This window comes from Rhea americana, unplaced genomic scaffold, assembly GCF_003343005.1.
Source record: "Rhea americana isolate MKP2758 unplaced genomic scaffold, rheAme1 scaffold_338, whole genome shotgun sequence".
NCBI classification, from domain to species: Eukaryota; Metazoa; Chordata; class Aves; order Rheiformes; family Rheidae; genus Rhea; species Rhea americana.
Genome location: NW_028186466.1, coordinates 205,762 through 228,725, shown reverse-complemented (window position 1 = coordinate 228,725; position 22,964 = coordinate 205,762). Strand labels below are relative to the sequence as shown.

Below are 22,964 nucleotides of genomic sequence, written 5' to 3'. Positions count from 1 at the left end.
TAGCTCAGTAAAATTCAAATTCCTCTTGTGGCAACTTAACCTCCAGCAGCATGGCTGGATTCCCTTAATCTCATGGGCCAGAGGAAGCCCCTTAAGTACCCCGGGGTACCAAATGATTTCTGGGACAGAAATGTAAATACCTCTGCTTTAGGTAAGACTTAAAAGGGGAAAAATATTTTTTAATTTGTGGCACCATTAAACAAACRCAGGTGTCCCTTCAGTAGTACACAACACACAAGTGAGTTGTTCCAGTTAGCGAAGCCTGTTTTGTGACTGTACATACTGTCGGACCTTTGGTTCAAGCAATTAGAACCTATTGCCAGATAAAAGTCCTTACTTAATATCATCTTTGAACTCAAACTATCTTAGTTCCATAAATGCTGCATAGTTAGTGTGTAGAGCTTTTAATTATGGAGAAATTACACTTCTTTAGGAACTGTTATACTGGTTCAGGAGTTTACAATCATTTTCTTCATTATTTCTCTTGTTAAAGGCTTTTAAATTATCACATTTTAATTTGGTTATCCCTTTGTTATTGTGCTTCTCTAAGAAATGATCATGCAACACTAGTTCATGGAACAAACCCAACATACATGTCAATGCTTCTGTTTAAATGCTAGTCTCATACTTGAACTAATCAATCTGTCTATTTCTTTGCAGATAATGCTGACATTTTCAGCAGTGTTTGGTGTGATTGTGTACCGAATTACTACAGCAGCAGCTTTGTCATTCAGCACAAATGAGACAACCAGGTCAAATGTTCGAGTGATTGTGACTGCAACTGCTGTCATTATTAACCTGGTTGTGATACTTATCCTTGATGAAATTTATGGAGCTGTTGCCAAATGGCTGACAGAAATTGGTAAAGCTATTCCACCACATTCCTCATTAGTACATTGCAGGTATTGACATAAGGGTATGCGAAAGTTCTGGTAGGAGTACTTCCCACTGAAGATGGCCAGTGAAAATATTCAGGTCTATGGAGTGAGATGCTCAGACATGCTTCTGTAGACCAGGGGTCTGAGAAACAACATACAGTTTGCTGCTAATAGGAAAAACTAGCTGAGCCATAATACCATGTTAATTTAGACGTGCTATTGCTGGGTTCTCAGCTGGTATTTCTACATTGCTCTGGCTTGGTGCCAAAATCACTAGATGAGAATTTTATACCTGCTATGTATTTTGAAATATAGTTATGCCTCTAGGGGCCTGGTTCACTGAAAGTCAGTGGGTTGTTATAAAGGTGTTGCACATTCTGGCAAAGCTTCACTCACAGATCCTTCTCATGCTAAAACAGTTATTTCCGTTATTTTTATTTTAGCATTTTTTTTTCTGTTGTAGAGGTATGTCTAGGCTGGGCTTTTTGATGATAACAGCAATTTCAGTTAAGAGTGTGATTTTTAGATGTGTGTTTTTCTTTTTTATTGTAATAAACCTGGCAATATACTTAACAAGTCTTTTAAATGCAAGTCAGTCCTTCTATTACTATGTCACTTAGGGTTTTGCATTGTTAAATCAGTTAGACCAAAGTTGTTTATGGATAGAGTCCTAACATGAGGTTCTTATAGCCATCCTTGACCATTTCTTCCAACATTTTTATACATCACCTCTAATTCTAGATGTTTCAAAGGCTAGGAGCATGAAGACTGTTATTCAAAACACTGAAAGTCATCAGCAACAATAGAAGTCTTTAATGGTAGTAAGTACTTAGCCTGTCTTTGAGTCAAGTTTTTGGGCATCTTTGGATGTCAAATTAGAAACTTTTTAACAATTTAGAGTGAATCATTCACTTAAACCTTAGATTCTTTCTCTATAAAACTATAGTAATGTGAAGTGGATTTGACCTAGCTCATTTCAGATTAAAACCTTAGGAACTCTAAGACCTGTGCTTCTTATTCTTACTTCCCCAAAACACTTTGAAAGCCACAAGTGAAACTATCTATTTTAGTCCTATTTTTTAAAGCACAATGTAAACTACTACAAGTTTATCTAGTTGTTATAGTAGAGGTCCAGTCTTGATTTTCTTGAAGTATGATCCTGTGATTTCAGATTAGATTCCAAAAGTTTTTGAAAGAAATAAAGTCAAAGCAATGCATTTTCACAAAATGCCACCATATGGACTTTATTTATTTTTTTGTTTCTATTTTGCATTAGGTTTAGGCAGAATGTAGCAGGGTTGCATAAATGCATTCTGTTCCAATGGCATAAGCAAGTTAAAGCAAGYTTGAATGGCATTCAAGCCAAAACTGTACTCAGTTTTTTAGTTTTCACGCAAAAACAACCTGCCAGCTGTGTGKTACTTGAGTAACGCTGTCCACTGCTCCTGCCCAGATAAGAAATGGCACAACTCTTATGTAGAAGGGGTAAAGAGAGATAAAGATGAGGCTTGTCCTCTCTGGCAGGGTATGGCCAAGGGCAGTGCTAGCCACTGTCATTGCCTCGGTGGGAGTAGCCCGGAAGAAAGATCTCATCCTTGAAAAGGCGCACCACTCTGAACTGTGAAAGAATCAAGAATTTCTTTCTCACTTGCAAGCTATTCTTCCTCTGTCATTTTGCATTTAATTTCAATCCTGCCATCTTTATTCAGGTATCATTCTTAATTAAACAGGAGGTGTTTTATTTAAAAGACCTGATTTGAATAATCTTTAGTGCTATAAATTACACAAGTTACAAAGTCTGTTCAGACGGTTTTCTCCAGTGCGAGGCTCAGATACAAACTGTAATTAGAATGTTTAAAAAGATTACAATTTGTTCATGCTGATAGATACTTCTTACATTGTGAACTAGACTAGTTGAACTAGCAAAATAGGCTCAATTCTCTTTTCACACTGCAGTTTGTAGACAAGCTGAGGAACATGTTGCCAGCAGATCGAGGGAGGTGATCCTGCCCCTCTACTCAGCCCTGCTGAGGCCTCATCTTGAGTACTGTGKCCAGTTCTGGGCTCCCCAGGACAAGAGAGACATGGAGCTACTGGAAAGAATCCAGCATAGGGCTACGAGGATGATCAGGGCTGGAGCATCTGCCCTCTGAGGAAAGGCTGCAAGAGCTGGGCCTGTTTAGCCTGGAGAAGCCAAGACTGAGGGGGGATCTTATCAATGTGCCTGAAGTACCTGAAGGGAGGGTGTCAAGGGGATGGGGCCAGACTCTTGTCRGTTGTCCCATGYRAMAGGACAAGAGGCAATGGGCAAAAAYTGAACGACAGGAARTTCYGCCTGAAGGTGAGGGGGGATTTCTTCACTGTGAGAGTGACGGAGCACTGGCACAGGTTGCCCAGAGAGGTTGTGGAGTCTCCTTCTCTGGAGATCTTCAAGGTCCGCCTGAACACAACCCTGTGTAACATGTTCTAGGTGACCCTGCTTGAGCAGGGGAGTTGGACTAGATGATCTCCAGAGGTCCCTTCCAACCTTACTGATTCTATGATTCTATGAACATGCTTATTGCGTCGTAGAAACAACTCTAGGGAGCATATGTTCCTACTACCATTCCAGACTTGAAGCTTTGCTCAGGTAGAAAATTAAGTACATCTGTAAGCACAGGAATAATACCACTGATACCAATACCATCCACTTCAATACTTGCCAAGCCAGTGCGTTCAGAAAAGAAAGTAGTAATTTAGCTATAAGTAATACAGAGAACTTGCACAGGATGCCCTAAGGACTGCATGCATGTGGCCCAGCACAAGTATCGTGCAACATCAACGTGGGCCACTGATGTTCCCTTGCTTGCAGATATGACTAGCAGAAGTGCAAATTTTATCCTAGTGTTCTGAGGCTAAATATGTCATCTCCAATAAGGAAGTGGTGTCAGACTTGACCTACAACTCATTTGCTCACTTGTAACTTCATGCAGGGCAAGGAAGAACAAGCAAAACAGAGAAGAAATCAAAATTATTTGAGCTTCTGTCTTAGAAAAACAACAGTTCCTTGGTGAACTAAGGCCCACATCACAGATTTTCTCGGTTCATTCTCCCTGCTGCACAAACAACCATATATTTGATTTTTTTTCTTGTCATTTGTTTTGAAAGTTTTCTTCCCTTACTAATTTATTCTGACTTGACACATTGCTTATATAACAGACCTCACTAACAAGAGAACAAATTCTGTGCATGCCTCTATTCGATGGTATAGTAAATCTGAGTGTGGGGAGGGAAGAGGAAATGAGTCTGTGGAGCCATACATGCTGTGCAAATTTCCATCCAGGGACTGAGTTTGTCTTTATGGAAATTCTATGTAAGACAAAGATCGGGATTTTTCTCTCTTGACTTCAAAGTTATACTGCTGTTATTGGATATTCTTGTTGCCCTGTGCTGTTGCCCTAAGGATCTCTCCAGYATGCCGTCTAATCTGCAAATTGTTCAATTCCTTATCAAGGTTTATTTAAACATTTTTGTACGTACAGATGAGTGATGACTTAGAGAACTTCGAGGGCTCAGATTGTGTTGATCTTTAATGAAAATGTGTTTGCAAGTGTCACAAATAATGCTGGGTAGTGGGTATGTAGCAGAATTTATGCAAAAATGTACAAGTTCAGCCAAATCCTGATAATATTCTTAAAAATAATTCTCTGGATTTACCTTTTTATGTCACACTTTCATTCTGCTTATCACAGTAAAATTAACTGCTGTCATAATAGTCAAAGCTCATGATGAGCAGTACAAGAATTTAACCCAGACAGTATCTTTAAAAATTGAACTTTTCAAATTCTTCTGTCAAATTAGAAAGTTACTATCTTGTACTTAGGAGATCTGTTCCTAGAAAATTGCCATGGAAATTGGGAACAATCCTGGGAAGTAGCCTGTTCAGAGTAGTGATATATGGAAAATGTTTGAGAAACATTTTTAGAAGTTGTTTAAATAAGATTAAAAATACAGAACATGTAGAGTGATTGGAGAAGTGTTAGAGAAAATGTACATTTATTTTGGATTATTTGATTAGCAGTTCAAATTCAGAAAGGTACTTGAGCTTGAGTTAGACTTCAAATATATAAACAGTCTCATTATAGAAAAAGGCTTGTGCACACTAAGTTAAGTAGACTTTTTGGCTTTTTTTTTTTTCTGAATGAAAGTCTGTGCTTCATTTTCTCTACTCATGAACTCATGAACTGAGAATAATATACTTTTTTATAGCAGTTGTATAAGGGCTAACTTATGCACATCTGTGTATGCTTATGTACATTAAGACTCTCTATACTAGTTTAGATTTATGCAAATAAATATCAAAAACTAATTATTTCTCCAAACTCCAGATAGCTAATAGAACTGTGTAAATATAGACATAATAATACTTAGTATATATACTAAAATACATGTTTAAAAGTGTTATATATTTGATGACATAATAGATGTTAGAATATATGACAGAGAAGATTCAAGTTCCAAGATTTCCAGATGCGGCCTAAAGCAGAGGAGGGTGATGTAATCTATCCAATTTTCTCAGCGATGGAGCCGGGAATAGAATCGAGGTGTTGTCAGGTCTAAGTCAGGGTTTGTTTTTATTTTGTGACCAAGCTGTTGGATAGACAGCCAACAGCAATTTGAGATAAATAGTCAGAGATCTATCTGAGAACCAAGTTCATTATACTGTCATTATTATTGTTTCTGCAAAAGAATCTTTTAATTTTTATCTGTAAATTTGGGAAGACTCTCTGGCAATCAGAAGGAATCAGAAACTGAAGGAGCTAGTAACCATTGGTGCAAAGTGAATGTACAAAGGAAAAAACAGTATTAGCTTGAAGTGTGCAGTTTATTTTAGTGTAGTTTAGTTTAGTTAGTTGGGTTTAYCAAGAATGTTTACATAATTACTAATTGATTTCTGTGGTATGCATTTTTTAAAAATTTTTCTTCCAGAGGTACCAAAAACAGAAAAAACGTTTGAGGAGAAACTGATTTTGAAGGCATTCTTATTAAAGTTTGTGAACTCTTATGCACCAATTTTTTATGTTGCCTTTTTTAAAGGAAGGTAGGTTAAATGTCCTGTATATAGATACATGTACATATGCATATACATACACATTTATATATATAAATTGCATACATTTGTATATATGTATTAGTATATCCATGTTTAAAAGTGGGAAACAAGGGCTGCTTAAGTAATTCTGGGATTGATCGTCCTTGCCAGCTATGAAAAACRCCTTAAGCAGAGTTGTCTAGAGCTTGCTTTGGAAAGGTAGAGACTGATGTGGAGCCGTGTACAATTTCTCTCCTAAGCAGAGCATAGACTTGAAATTAAACTGTTTTTTACTAATTTAAGTATAAACCATACCTCAGAAAATTATTCCTTCTCAAAATGAAGTTTCATTTATTAGTGAATGATATTGCTTATTTGTCTAAACTTTTCACATTGTAATAAATTTTTTATGAAACATCACTTGACAAAGAAAGATTTTCCTGTTTCTTTTGAAATTATTGAACTGTTGCCCTTGTTATTTTCTCCATGTTTTGCATTATTTGCCCATATCAAGTTAAATTAAGAAATTGGTATAGTCAACTGGAAGCTGCATGTTTTGGTAAATGAGCTGATTGACCAAAAAGCTAATTCAGGTTTCGTGATAAATAAGCGTGACTTCCTCTGGGTTCAGGATCATTGTCGTTTGGGATCCAGTTGTCCACAATATTGCACATTCTTTTGAATGGAGAGTTTAAAATGATTGCTTGATGAAACTGTGGCAAAAATGTTTAAAAACATCATCTGGATTTTGTTTCATACCAATTTGTTCCTTTTGGGGGCTGTAAAGTTTGTTGATCTATATTCTTCTCTAATCCTATTTAGCATTGCTGATTGAAGAATTAGTAACATATTTTACCAGAAGTTGTAAATATTATAAGACATTAAATGAAAAATGTATTTTATGTCACTGTTAGCATTTTCTTGTCATTATGTGGTTATAAACCTCTTAAGTATATTTTCAGTTTCGCCAGAAGAGCCTTGATTGTTTGTACATACATGAAAAATTCTCTTCAGGGCATTTCTCAGATACAAGCGAATTTGATTTAGGATATAGATTCCCATTTTTGTTTATGAAAGACATAATAATAAACATATTATTAAAAGTATTTCTTCAATATTTAGTAGGAAAACAAAAGTACAGCCTTGCTACTTATTTTGTATAGTTGAAATTGACTAGTTATTTTCTTTTAGAATCTGTGTTCGAGTAGATAATTCTGAAATATTTTAGCTAATATGAATGAACAGTAATGCTAAAATTAACACTTTTTTCCTACTTTTATATTGTTTCATATATTGTTGTTGCTTTCAGATTTGTTGGCCGCCCTGGTTGTTATRTATATGTGTTTGATGGTTATCGAATGGAAGAGGTAAGTACACCTGAAATTCAAACACACAAACAAACAAAATTAAAAAAAAAGACTTTAACAAAAAGAGACATGCACAAACTGATTAAATGATTTAACCAAGGCCCTTGGGAAGCCTATGGCTAAACTGAGGCTTGAATCTCAGTTCTTATTCTGTACTATGGATCACTAGAAGACTGTTCTAACAGCCTAAAAAGGTGTAGCCGTTTTGTGCTAAAATTGTAAATAATTTTTTGAAAAATTCCTTTGTACTATGAAAATCAAGACTTACTTAAGTGCTTGCAATAAAGCATATGCATAAGTCTTTGCAAGACTGAAGATTTTCTCTTCCCTTGGGAGACATCAGGTTGGAAGAGAATTGGGGATACTGCATTATGTTTATTACATTGATTATATAGAAAATACTTTTTAAGGAAACATAGCAGCTCCAGGGCACAATAAGTAATTTCATAGCTCTGCATATTTTTCATAATGTGGTTTTATTAGTGGAGATGAAATACTTTGTTAAGGAAAGAATTGCAATGATCAATGAGCTCTGTGTTCTTGCATGAATCAGTAGCAGKATCTGCAGCCTCACATAAACAGATAGATCCAAGCAGGTACTTTTAAACATATTAAGTGTTACTTTGTTCCCTTCACACTGTGCATTTTTGTTTAATTACAGTGTGCTCCTGGAGGCTGTTTGATGGAACTCTGCATTCAGCTAAGCATCATTATGCTTGGAAAACAACTGATTCAAAACAATCTCTTTGAAATTGGAATCCCGTATGTATCTCAGCCTTCTCCATTACTGTGCACTTATTCCTGTGATACTGTAAATTAAAGACTTGATTCTTATTCCACTGGATGTGACTTTTGCCACTGAATTCAGTGGGTTCTAATTGAATGTGGTGATAAATCACATTTTTGGTTATGCTGAAATGATCTGGCTGCATTTTATGTTGAATAATTGGCTATATCTGCAGTAAATGGCTTAAAGAAAATGATTGAGTATATTAAATAATTGGTATAAATTAATTTTAGAAATCTGATAAAACACGAAAGGTATGATGGATCTCTTGGGAAGTTTTAGAGAAGCTTTCTGAGCAGTAACATGGAATACAAATTGGTATGAAGTGGAAGAGAGGTGGATGCGAGAAAAGCGATAGCTCATAAAAAATGTTAAAATGGATTACTTGATTTATGACTATTTTATGGTTTTACTGATGAAGTCTACACATTTCTAATGCCTATATGTTAGTATGTCATTGAATGATGCAGGAGCTGGGTTCAGCAGCTGTCTTTGCCCCAGGATACTCAGTGCACTGTATCCTCTGCTCCAAATGCAGCAAGAAATCTCTCTTGGTCCACTTACCCTATTGCTGCCTGTTGGAAGGTTTGCCCTTGTTTCTGTTAACTGGATCATTCTTGTTGTTGGCAACGTTCTGTGAGACATTACCTTAGATAAAGGTTCTGTAGCTTTCAGATCATGTCCCTTTGGAAGGCCTTAGAGATGCCAACTAGAAAGCAAGATGAATGATTAAACATTTAAAGACCAGACCCTTTTCCTTTTTTACCCTGGTAATAAAAAAACCTTCCTGAACAAATGAAATGTGGATTAGGGATGGTTTCATTATTCTTGTGCCAGAGTTCAATAGGAAGGCTTGTTTTTTGTCTACATCTCATTGAATTTTAGTTTATTTTGAGAAAAGGGTGGTAAATCGTTCCCAAAGTATATGACATGTTGAAAATTCAGAGCTTTCTCAGTGCAAACCTTCTTCCAAAAACATACTGCTACTGGACGTATTTAATGGGAATTTTGTGATGTTAGAAATACTGTATTTATTATCTTTGATTCATGAAAGCAGAGGCTGATCTAGTCAAAACAGAAAACTAATGTTAAACCATTTCTCAGTGCCCTGACTACAGCTCTTGGTGCAAGAATGTGACAATCTCATCCCATTTTCCTGCCTCATTTCTGCTCCTCTTACCCTTCTCCCAGCAACCTGTGGTGACCTCATTTTTTAAAATTGAATAGCTGTTTAAAAACATATGTACTTTCATCCTCCCCTTTCTGAAGAAACACCTCCTCCCAGTCACAATGCTACCTTGTCATTCTGAAATAAACATACCTGGTTTTCCTTTTGCTCATTCACATTCTCACATAAACCAAGCTTGTAACGATGGGGCTCAGCCTGTCTCATCAGGCCTGTTTATACCAGGGGAAGAACTCAGCTCAGTTTAGATAGCTCAGGCATTTGAAATCAGAATTAGCCTTGTATTTCTGCATTAATCAGTCGACTGGTTAGTGGTGCTCTATTCCACCCCATCTGCCCGTCAGACACACATAGACACGCTTTGTGTCTTGAAAGTCAGACTTTCACAGAACTGTCCATAGGGCTGTTGGATGCACGTAAATCCAGACCAGTGAGCACTACAAATGTACCCAGTCACTATGCTGTACAAGTAGTGGTTGTGGCATTTCAGTATTACACACTTAATCTGCTACATTTGGACTTGCCACTGTTAGCAGATTTAGCAGATGTATATATGAACATTCTTGTGCTCTCTGTCTGCTGATCTCTTTTGGCTGACCTCTTGCCTTGGTAACCTCTTACTATCAGCTCAGCTGCTCTGTTAGATCATCTTTTTTCTACAGCAGAGCTTTTTATTTTGCTTCACAGAAGATCATCAGGACCTTGCTACATTCTCCAGGGTCTACTTTTGTAGAGGTAATGCACTGTGATCTGCAATCCTTCTGTGGCAGAAAGATAGACTGATCTTTTCTATCTTGTTTTTGCAACCCTATCTTTTCCATGTACTTTGTACCTATTTTGGAAGGAATAGGAGTGAATTAGTGAATAAGAGTGAATTAGTGAATAACACTAATTTTTCCATTGGCTGCCAATATTTTCATTGAGGGCAGAGTACACATGCTTCAATCAAACTTACCCATATGAAGAGTTAAAATGAACTATCACAAATGATTATGTGTTTTTTTTAGAATCTGGAACTGTCCTCTAGATGTCTTTAATATGGAAGAATCCCTCTGCCAAGTTATAAGATAACTCGAACCAGAAGGATTCTCTTCCCTCTTGAAACCTAGGAGTTTCCTGAGTTATTTCCAGAAAAGATTTTGATTTCATTTATAATAAAACTAAAAGCATTTTAATTGTAGAAGAGCCTTACTCCCATTTGTTGTCTCTTTCACTGGTAAAACACAGTAAAGTAGGTGATACCCTGTGTTCATATACAACAGCCATTCATTAGGTCTCTAACTTCTCAAATGCTGCCACAGTTGGGAACCATCATTTGGTGTCTTCATGCTAGTTTCTCCACAACCAGTGCTGGCTGGAGAGCTCTAATGTTAAACTTCAGATGGTAGCTCTGCATTGTGAGAGTCACAGGGACACATCTTAGCCTTTTCCCAGTACATATCTGGAGAAATTGCTCCATAGCTATGGCAGATGTAATTTTCCGGTGTTGTAAACCTTCCTGTGATTTCTTTTTTCATCTCTGCATCCAAGAATATCAGAACAGCTAGATGAATGCAATGACACTGGAATTATTAAAAGTTAAGCCTTCTTGAATGGAAATGTGCATCAAGGGGGCTGGAATTCACAAGTTTAACAGATGTAAATATGCCACATTTCACTCAGATATGTCACATACCAAAATTCTTTTGTTGTTTCTATAGAAACTGACCCTAAAATGCTGCAGGGTTTGAAAGGTTTGCCCTACAATGCTCCTCTATTCTTATTCTCTTTTCCTAAACTTACTGCAGAAAAACTACGTAGTTAATTTATTACTCTATGYCTCTGATCTTGGTGAAAATCCCTTTTGGGTGAAATCTTGGCCCTACTGAAGTCAGTGAAAAACTCTCATTGACTTTAGTGGGGCCGTGATTTCAACCTTTTTATTCAACATCAGTTTCCACCACTTGTTTCAAGATGTGCTTAACTATGTTGGGTGAGAATATCAACAGCCAATAAAATCCTTTTAAAGACACCCTTTCATACTTGCTATCTTTTCTTCTCTTCTGTTGCATTTCATCTCAAAGAGGGAGGAAGGCCTTTTTTTTTTTTTTTTTTTTTTTTTTTGCAAAGTCTGTAAATCCATGACAAACACAACTAAAACTCCCACAGAAGAATCTCCTCGTGGCATAAGGTGAGATTAAAGTGACTCTTTCTCCTCCTTGCCTTCTACTTTTTCTGCTACTCTCTTCATTATGCACATGGAAAGCTGTTCCCTTGTGGGAACAGATTGCAGGAACATGGTTGTAGAAAATCCAAGATGTTCAGGGCACCTTCCCCCAAGTAGAAAAAAAAAAATCCAGGCAAGAACACAAGAGTTTAAGTCTCTGTGCTTTCTTCATATTCTCCAAAAATATGATGTTTCAGCTACATAATCTAATAGCACTTTCTTTCTAGATTTCTCCCTGTACCACTTTCTAGCATGCTGCAAAGGAAAAAGCATCAACTAGTAAGAATAGCCTCAAAAACCACTTGACATAAATAATCATTCATCTCTAGAGGTTGGATTCTGGAGGTTTTATTTCTATTTTTCTCATCTTTCTTGCATTTAAATTCAAGCAGAATATCCATTTGCATCTCTGTTATAGCAAATATTGCCTAGCAATTCTTCTGAATATCTGAATACTTCCTTGGTGACAGTTGCAGCTGATATGCCTTTACAGTGCCTAAGGAGATTTGTTAACTTTAAGAGTCTTGAGAAACTGGTAAGCTGATCTCAGTCCCAATCTTTTTCACCAAGCTCTGATGGAGCAGCATTATGGGGACTGTGCAGGCACTGAGAACACAAAGACTTGTGCTAACAAAATAATTTTTCTTCTTCTCTCCTATTTCAACCTGCTTCCAGCTATTTCTCTTTCTGATTTCCTTACATTCCACTCTGTCTTATCTTATGTCACATCTCATTTTCCAAAGTCACCCCATCACCTCCCTTACGTCTCCCAAATTCTGATCCTACACTTTACTATGAAAGCTTGTGAGCTCTTCAGGGATTGAACTTTTTCCTGCAGTAATTTTCTGCTTTTAGGATGATGATTAACTTGAGTCATACAAYGTTTATTTGTTATTTTCAAAATTACAGACAGTGTAATTAAACCATGTCCCCATCTCCTATCTAACACAACAGTTTGACACCAACTCCTTCTGAAAAGCTGCAGCATCACTTTTAACTGTGCTAGAGATGTCCCCCAAAACCCTTTGTTTTTCATTTTCTATCTCCCTGATCCTCCATGCATTCTTCTTTCATGATATTCAGTCTTCTCAAGATCTTTTCTTGCTTTTTAACATTCACTAGCAAAAGGACCAGAAATAATTGTCCAGATTTAGGTGGTTACTACAGGGCTCATGAAACTACCCTGCTTGTGTCTCTTCAGCATGAAAATTCCCACAGATTCATTTCAAATGGGCAAATTTACCTCTTTCTACCTGATGGAGCTGCCTGTGACATAGAAATCAGAAGATAAAACTACTCTTGATTCTCTATTGCTTTCAACTTTGTATAAAAATACTGATCTGAGTAATTACAAAACAGGTTTCACACATGCACATTTGAAGATCTTTCTTACTCAGTTTTAAAAAGACAATCATAGAGTTATGCAAAACTCATTTTCGTTGCTCTGCTGTTGTATGCCTAGAGAGTAACCCTGAGAGAATCTGTCTGTTGCAAATCCCTGTTCTCTGTTCCATTAGTTTTCTGACAAATTTCTATTTGGTCTGAAACTTCACATCCCTGGATATGAAACAAAAGTATTTTTCTGTGGAAAAATTGAAAAGAATTAGTTTGGCTCTCTTTGAGCTTGCTGATCCTTTAAAAATCACATAAAATAAAAATTAAAAACTGTTCAAAGCTTAACTCAAAATGRTTCGAGATTGTGCTCCTCATGACTGAGATATAGACAGACCATAATGAAAAATCAAACATTATTCTCAATAACTGAGCCCTGGATTTAGAGCATTCTCAGATAAACATAAAATACAACAACCATTGTTTTAGTTACAGGATTCTCATGGGAGTTATGGATATGTGTTAAACTATCACATGACTCCATGGTGATATAACTAGAGGATTAGATCACACATGCACAGACTTCACTTCTCAACACACCCAAACTTTATCTCAGCTGCTGCGCAGTAGCAGTGAGATGCACTTCAATCTCATCTGCCCATAGAATTGTGAGAGACATTTCTAGCTCATATCATTTTATTGGAACAGAAATTAGCACTGTTTTAAACTCGTTGTTCACTGTCCTCTGAGAGATCTTCATATTAGGAAATTAATTGAGATATGCTAGAAGGGCATGCTGGGAATTCTTTGATTGTTTTAAATCTTGTCCCCAGCTTCCTACCCTCTGAATACTACATTACCTCTGTAAGAGACAAATTCCCTTGATTTCTATAAAAGCAGAGAGGAAAAAAAGAGGAAATTTTAGTATCTTGGAATGGCTGAGTTTTCATAAAGTAGAAGCTGAATGTTTTTGGAAGGATACATCTAATTCTTTCTCAGAGAGTATTTTAATACTACCCCTCCCAAATTTATTAAAATGATGTAAACTGAGTATTCTGGATACTCAAAGTATTTGGTTAGTTCCGATATATCCAAGAATTGCCAAAATACTAAGGCTGTTATCATCACACTTGTGAGCAATGTCCTCAGCTGAACCTGGAACAAAAGTCAGAGTACATCTGAGATCTTTGCAGCTTTGTGTTCCTGGGCCTGACACATTTTAGATTTGTCCTGAGAATGCCTGCCTATTTCCATTTCCTCAGCCCAAATTTCCAACTCATTCCTGTACGGGTGATGAAATTGAAGGGACCCCTGTAACACTAGACTTTGTAGAAGTGTTGAAGTCAATGTGGTCATGTTGAGGCAACTGTCAAGCTTTGGGCTATGTGGTGACCTAGTGTTCCTGTATAATTCAGGGTATTTTGGGGAACAAAGCAATAACCCACCCAGCAAAGTCTTTAGTGTAAGTGTTTGCCAAACAGCTTTGCCCTGCTACTTAAATTAAGGTGTAAGAAAATAGTTTGCTTAACTGGACGTGTGAATGAAAACCCTGACCATCTGCATATGTGCTCCTGTCTCCAGGCTGCTCAATTGTAGTTCAAAGGATTTATCGCAAGATATGAGAGAAAGTTTTGTGAGGGAGTCCTGCTTATACCATTGGCAACACTTCAATGGAATTAATCTGGATTTTTACTCATATTGTACATATGTGAAGAGCTATAAAATTATGTTATGCATATTTGTGAAAAATAAACTTCATCTGCAAAGTGAGGAAATACTAGCGTAAATCTTCATGTTTGTTTCAGCTTACTTAATTTGGGAAAAATATCTTATTCTATTACATTTTTTCCATGGGAATTTCTCAGTGCATAAAATAGCACAAAGTTATCATGCTTGAGCAATTAAAATGTCATCTATGGAGGACATTGAGAATTCTTTACTCTTCTTTTATATATGGATTCATTTTACACTGAGATTATGCTACTTATGAAATTCATGTCTATTACTGTGTCTTGAAATTCATATCCTCCATCTCAATAGGACAGTGATTGATACTACTATTCCTACTGAGATGCAAAGAACTGCTTGCACAAATAATTGCTTATCCATGTGAGTAACTGATAGTCTAGCAAAATGGCAGTTGTTGTCATAAAACATGGTCAAAATGAGAATGTCAGATATCAGCTCTTCTGATCTTTGGATGCCTGGAGACTTAGCTGATCTGTGTTTATTCAAGAACTGGTAGGAAAGGGGTTTGCTTTTCTGCTTCAGGAGCAGACATCTCACCAGTGTATCTGATCTTGCAAGATATATCTAGTAGAAATATTTCTGGATCACAAATCAGGGATTTCCAAATCTAGCTCTGTGCTAGTTCAATGTTTCAGTCTTTATGCACACTAAAGCATACTGAGTAGAAGCTTAGAACCTCTAAACTCTTACAAGAAATCTCTAAAGGAAGATTACACAGTTGTACAAGTAGATAAGGCTTCTACTTAAGTAAATTTTCCAGGGTTTACATAGATCTCATGTTTTGGCTTATGAGTAAACTCTGTAAACTCTGAGTTTACATCATAAACTCTCAGGAAAAAAGATAACTTCAGAAATACAATGAAGTCTTTCAAGTTTGATGTTAATAGCTATATAATCATGTAGTTTATAGTAATTTAGGAATAAAATTTCAAAAAAGTCCTAGCTAGTTCCAGTTTTTCCCCATTGAGTTCCAGTATCAGCTATTCAGTAGAGTCATAAAGAGGTTGTTATTGTATGTATCACAAGTAGCACTCTTCTATCAGCACTTTTCTATGTTACTGAATCTGAAGTGACTAACGCAAAATTTCTATTTGTGCACAAAAGGAAAGGCACATCATTCTGAGATCAAAATTGGCTGACCTTGTTAAAACTCTGTTATGAATCTCATTCTCTCTGTCCATTTGACCTCTACTTGGATGTTAGGCAAACACAAGACAATTGACTTCCTTCAAGATAAAAGGTCATTAGTAAAATTAAGACATTGTTTACATTCATTTGATAGGTATATACTTAGTTGTAGCATTGTTTTGGTGAAGAAAATAGCTCTTCCTCTTTGAAATTCCTCAAGCAATTTATTTTGGCCTATTTATATGCACTCTTGTGCGAAGAGTACTAGAATCTGAGGAACAGCATATATTTTCTGTTGATCATTGATCACAAGGCTGATTTTAAATTATGATATTCATTTTGAAAATTATAAATGGATCCAGACCTATCAGCACCTTAGAGAGACTACCAATGCTGCAGATCTATCAGCAAATGTGCTCATTTCCTCTTCTTTTGTAAAAAACAGACAATTTTACTACTAAATTCGTAAGTTCACCAGGTTTAAGAATCAATACATTCAAGTGCATCTGTGCTAGGTATGTGGTATGAAGGTTTCACGTTATCTTCTATAATTTTGTTTGCTTCTTTCTTTCTTGAGGAAGAGATGCCTGGTCTGATATTTTTGAGAGTATTACTAGTATTTTCCCACATTGCCTAGGTCTTGAGAAGATATTTGTTCAATATCTATCTGAAGATAAATAATTATTAAAGAATAATGGGCAAAACTTCTTTGCAGTAGTGTTATGCCATTGTAACTTCCTTCGTGACACAGGAACATGGAAACTATTTAATCCAGCATCCAGATCTGGCAATAAGCAGCAATGTAACTTCAGAGGATAGTACAAAATAAGCCTGTGGCACAAAATTAATGTGACATTCATTTTGTGTTGCAGAGCAAAAAGTTCCTATAAAGAAAAAAAAATGTTTCACTCTGGCTTTTTGTTCCTCAGGAAGTTAAAGAAACTCTTCAGGAAGATGAAGGATGAAAGAACTGAGCCAAGGGAAAACAACACCAACCAGTCAAAGGACCCTCAGCAGTGGGATCTTGACTACAGCTTGGAACCTTTCACTGGACTGACTCCAGAATATATGGAAATGAGTAAGATTTCTGAATTCCTTCTCCCTTTCTGCAACAGAGTGTTCCACAGGACTGAAGTAGCATGTATATAATAATTTAACATAACTGAAGAAAAAAATCACTGTTGTAGCTTTGTAAAGAAAGGTGGGGTATGAGAATCTACAATATTACCAGCATAGCAACAATGATGAGTCCTAATAGTTACTGATATTTGTATTGTGAAAGCGTTGAAAGTCCTCAGCTGAGAACAGTGCATAGATTTCATAAAATCACAGAATTGCAGAGTTTGAAAGGGACCTCTAGAGATCATCCACTCCAGCTGCCTGTTCAAAGCAAGTCAAGTACAGCAGGTTGCTCAAGGCTCTTTCCAGTCAGGTTTTGAATATCTCCAAGGATAGATCCTCTACAACCTCTCTAAGCAACTTGTTCCAATGTTGACCACCCTTACAGTAAAATTGTTTTCTTACGTTTCAATAGATTTTCCTGTATTTCAGTTTGTTTTAATTGCCTTTTGTCCTTTCATGGCATACCCTCGAGAAGAGTCTGGCTCCATCTTCTTTAATTCCCACAYCCCTCCACCCTCAGGTATTTTTTAGATATTCATAAGATCTCCTCTGAGACTTCCCTTCTTTGGGATCATCAGTCCCAGCTCCCTCAGCCTCTCCTCATTTGTCAGGTGTTCCAATCTCTTAATCGTCTTAGTGGCTATATGCTGGACTCACTCCAGTGTATCCCACGACAAATGCCCCCAGTATGTTGCTCCAGTATGTCCAGTATGTTCTTTCTTGTACTGGGTATCGCAGAACTGGACATTATACCACTGAGCTGGTCTCACCAGTGCTGAGTAGACCGGAAGGATCACTTCCCTTGGCTTACTAGCAATGCTCTTCCTAGCAACAGCCAGGAAGCTGTTGGCCTTCTTTGCTGCAAGAATACATTGCTGGCTCATGGTTAACTTGTTGTCCACCAGAATCCTCAAGCCCTTTTTTGCAAAGCTGTTCTCCAGCTGGTTGGCTCCAGCCTGTACTGAGGCCAACCACTGATGCGTAAGGTTATTTCTTCCCAGGTGCAGGACTTGACACTCTTGTTTTTGAACTTCATGAGTTTCCTCTCTGCTTGTTTCTCCAGTCTGTTAAGGTCTTTCTGCATGGCAGCATAACCTTCTGGAGTAATTCCTCTCAAGTTTATTAAAATTGTTCATTAATGCTTCAAAGTAGTAAAAATATATAGATCACCAAACATACATACATATTTTCATATGGAAATATTGCTCTTTATAATATAAAAACTGTAGGAATACCTTTTCAGATTAGTCAGTTCATGACTTATCATTTACTGGAGATTGATTCATGTACACAGTGTTCCCAACTATGCTTAAATTAAAATCCACACTGATATACAATAACAGAACTGTCAGCCCAAAAGAATTTCTAGAACAGTTAAGAAAGAGAGTAGACTGGAGAATTATTACTCTCATTTTACTTAGGTAGAGCTGAGGCACAGAGAAATTGAGTTATTCACACTTTTAAAGAAGCATAGGGCACACTTGGACATTATTTCTTAGTGTTCCACTTTTCAGACAAGTTCTTTAAGCAGCATGTTCTCTAATTTCTTAAACTTCATATGCATATTTCCTCTGCATGCATCAGCCTATTGGAGTCAATGGCATCACTAGTGGTTTATACTTGCCAAACATTTGGTCGCCTTTCAAACCACTGTAAAGTAGGAACAACTGTATTAAAGTCAATGCTGTTCTAATGATGTAAAGCAGGTGCCTACCATGTATATACCATACATGTTTATGCACGTGCTGTATTTTCATAATTGCACAAATTGCTGATAAACTGTAACAGCGATTAATACTCTTTCAAGATTGGTGTGCTAGTCTACAATTTGCTTTTCCACATTAGAAATTAAGCATGTTAGTGAAAAAACAGAGGGAACTGAGATCTATTGTGTCAGGAAGCAAGCAGCAAGATGCCACCAGTTACGCTACTGGAAACTACAGTCAGTGAGACGGTAGTTCCTAGTATCCACTCAGTGGGATCCAGGAGCTTGGATCTACTGCTTCTCAGCAATTTCTCTCTCAAAATGTAATGTCTATAAGAGAGGAAATATATGCTTTCTTTATTACGGTTGTGGATTGCTGGTATCTGACTTGGCATAATATTTACATTTTATTAAATGACTCTCTGATTTAGGATCTGAGACTAGTTAAGCTCTATCATTAGAGAGTCTTATGCTTCCTGGAAGTCAAGGATCCAACTCCCTATGGCTTTTATTTGAAAGAAAAGTATTGTGTTTGTTCAATGAAAATATGATGATTTGGTTCAGTTTTAACATGGTTAGTATTGTGCCAATGTCCTCGATAGTTACAATTGGGAAGAGTTGGTCCTTTTGACATCTTGATTGCACTTTGCTCAAGAAAAAAAATGTGTGTTCATTGTCCAAAGATGCACTGACACTTAAAAACAATGTTTGAAATTCTGAGTACAGTATCCAGCCTGTGCAAAGGGATGCAGAGAGAAATACCATCAACCAGACATTTTTTGTCTAATTCTGCTTTGCAAGGAATCCTCTGTCCTTCCTCCATCTAGTTTTTATTAAGACTGTTTGATTCCATTTGTCACCATGCATTTTTGTGTGTCCACTGCTCCAGTAGGAGCAGTTCAAACACTAGGATAAAGGACTACATTAGAGAAGAGTTTGACTGAGGATAAATACCAAGAATCTGGCAACAAATTACCCAGTGAAATAAATAAATGCCTTCTTTCTCATTCTGAATTATGTTTGGTATAAGCTCTAAGGAGTATCTCTATGACTCAACAGAACCCAAGAGCACAGAGGTGCAAATAGTTATCAAATAACTCAGTGGTACAGTCCTGGGATAATATCCAACTTCAGCAGTCCTCAGGGAAACAAACCTGAGAGGAAGCAGCACACAGAGGGAGTAAGGGAGCAAGGGAGGCCAGCTTCTTCACACAATATGCAAAACAAAATTGTAATGTACCCCTCAGCCCTGTAGCTATCTCAGAGTAGACCTCGGAGAGGCAAGGGAGGAGAAAGGGGGAAAGGTATGGGTGGGGGAGGAGGAAGGAAAGAAATAATCTAGGCAAACCCAAGCTTTAGGGCATAAAAATATTCGGGAGAGAACCACAGCTTGTCAATGGGCACATTATGTAAAACTAGACATCTGTTAAATATTGTATGTGACAATTCCTGTTTTAGCAAGCCACTGTTCCCAAAACATCTGAAAAAGAATGCATTTTATGACAGAAAAAGTTAATACCATGCGTAGTTTATACACACACACACACACACACATAAATACAAATATATATATGTATAGGCATATATGTAACTATACATATATAAAAGTAATTTAATAGATATGATTTGGGGGTCTCTTTCTATATATATGTTTATGAATCAGATCCTTAGCCTTTGTAATGGCATTTAATTGATGTAAAGAAGCCCTCATCTGCCATCATCTCAAGGCGCACCTTAGGATCTGGCTCTGTGGTGCAGCCTCTACTACCTTATTCCCCTCCGCACATGACCATACTTTGTTGAAAAAAATCTCCTTTAGCATTGAATTTTTCTATGTGTTATTTCAGGCCAAGATGATTTTTCCTCCTGGAAAGTTTGAGAAAAGTCCTTTGCAATTTTTGAGTTAAACAACGGTGAAAAAATATAGACATTTCCCCTTGTAAGGTTTTAAGTTTAGACATAATTCAGAAATGTCTACACTTTAACAAAGTTTCCTAGCTAGCAAATTCTCTCTAAGGACAAACACATTTAGTTATTGGTAATAAACAARCAGAATAAACACAATTGTTTATAAATATTTAATTTCTTACGCTTGCACATCTGTGGCAGTCCATATTATTCATTCTGGGAGCTACAGCATGTGATTGGTTGCAGCACAAAAAGCTAATTACAGTGCAAAGCCACTGGCAGGGTAAGCAAGAACCAGACTTCCTCAAGTATTGTGGGGAAGCATAGCTTGGGGTAGAAGTCCGCCACCAGGTAGSAGACTGCAACATGCACTTTATGATATCCATGAAGTGTGACTGACTGACGCAGAAATGGGAGGGAGCCTTGAGTGGGTTATGAATTAGACCCTGCCCTCTTTCCAAAGCCAGTACATGCTGGTGCTTCCTACTAATTATAGCTGGACCTAAAGAAAAGATTCAAAGTGTAGGAGAAAGCTCTTTCTACTCTCCACCATCTGTGCCAGACTTCCATGGGAACTGTTCTGATGCTATCACCATGGTTAGAGATGTCTGCATGGGAAAACACACTTGTGTCATTGACAAGAACACCATGCAAAAGTCTGCTCTGTTGGAATAACTTGCATTACCAGGGTCTGAGTTACTACTGTTATAAATCATTGAACACTAAGCTTGTCTTTTATATTAGTCCCTTTCTTCCTAAATGATAAACAATATGGAGGGCCTCACCCTGCAACCATTCAGAGATAATTAGATATATATTCTGCAAATGAATGGTTGAATTATAATCCAAACTTTCATTTACAACAAGCAAATTAATTTTTCAAGTGAAGATAATGGCTCACTGAATCTTTTAGCATGCCAGCCCCTCAATAAGCTATGCCCTGTGCATGGACCAAAGACAAATGCAACCTAACCTGCACCTCCCCAGCTCACTCAGTGCTATGAGGCCAGAGCACTATGCTGAACAGTCAGACTGGCTGTGGAGTGACTCAGAGCACCCACATGGCCAGGAAATGCTCCATGCTGTGCAGCCCTGAACCTGTCGGATGAGATTGCTCTGAAGGGCACCAAGCTGAAATGGAGAGGCAAGAAGTGATTATGTAGCTTGTTTACCTGTTTCTCTGAAATTGATTTGAGAAAGGGAGGGAGAAGAAACAGAAGAGCAAGTGCAGAGGAATAACTTTTATTTTCTGAATTACTTAAAATGACAATATGACCGGGGTTTAAGAAGAGGTAGATATTAAAGGAGAGGAAGGGAGAAATCTAGTTGTTATTTTAAAACCAAATTTTGAGTTTTTAGTTTGATTTCACACAGACTTTACTCAGGCAAGCTCCCATTGCAGCTATTTGCTTAACTAGGAAAGAAGCTGAATAAGAATTTGAATAAGATTCAACCTACTGTAGCCTTTGGGTTCCCTCACCCAGATGATGGTGGGATTTCATGAAGAGACAATGGTGGCCAGGTAAATCTGCTGTGAATATCTGGCCATATCTATTACTGAATGTCTACTATACTGAGGTTTGCATGRCCAGAGTGATCCTACTTTTAAAGATGGACGAGATCTTTAAGATTACAGAAAAAGCCTCTGTCAAAGGAGTGAGTTTGGTATAGAAGTCTCCCACTTGCTAAGCTATACTACAGTCACCAGGAAGTCCTATCATTTTTCACCTAGTAGAGTTTGTTCTACTTATTTTCATCAAAACAGTTGGCATCTTCTCTCTCTGAAAGAGACCTAGAGGGAGTGTGGCCTACTCATGCCCCAAATCACATATTSTCATTGCATTCCCTGATGAAGCAGACTCTCCCTGGTGAGGCACTACTTGCCAGTACTTGGAGCGATCTGAGGGTATGCTTTGCAGTATGATAAGCCAAAAGAAAAGAAGATTTTGATGATAACTCTCCTACTTCCATTTTGGAATGGCCATTTCAAAGCTGCTGGGATTTCCTTTTATTCTGATTTATTATATTAGGAAGCTTAAAGCCTTGCAGAGACCTTTTTTTTTTTTTTTTTTTTTTTCCTTGCTTAAAATCTAGGTAAATGGATACAAGAAGTGAGAGCAAATGTGTTTTCCAGTCTTTTTAGGAGATGTGGTTCTGCCCTTGTTCAATGGAGTTTGTTCTGCAAAGTGGTAGTTACTGTACCCCATCTCAGTAAAGCCACTAGCACCACTAAATCAAGGAGTAGTGTGGTGGTTAACTGGAGCATGGAGCTGGTGCCTCTAATTATGATAAACCTATCAATCATAAGCATGAAGAATAAACAACATGAAAAAGGGGRAAAATGGCAAGAGAAGAGCAATCAGAGTCTCTCACGCTCATTCGGGCTACAGCCATCTTTGTCTTACAACTCGTCTGAGCTAGAATGCCACAGGAATGTCAGCTTTCACATCATGCATTTTAAAAGGCCATTTACAGTACTAACTGAAAGTATTTAGGCATTTAAATATAAACAAGATCTCCTTAGA

General features: G+C 37.3%; 1 protein-coding gene across 1 annotated transcript in view; it reads left to right on the top strand.

Annotated features, from left to right (window-relative positions):
* The window catches only part of ANO2 (anoctamin 2), a 181,839-nt gene that overhangs the window by 143,845 nt on the left and 15,030 nt on the right, over window positions 1–22,964 (top strand). Inside the window, 5 exon segments of the mRNA XM_085311278.1 lie at window positions 661–862; window positions 5,847–5,958; window positions 7,259–7,316; window positions 7,978–8,078; window positions 16,634–16,782. Coding sequence (XP_085167404.1) covers window positions 661–862; window positions 5,847–5,958; window positions 7,259–7,316; window positions 7,978–8,078; window positions 16,634–16,782 — 622 coding nt within the window.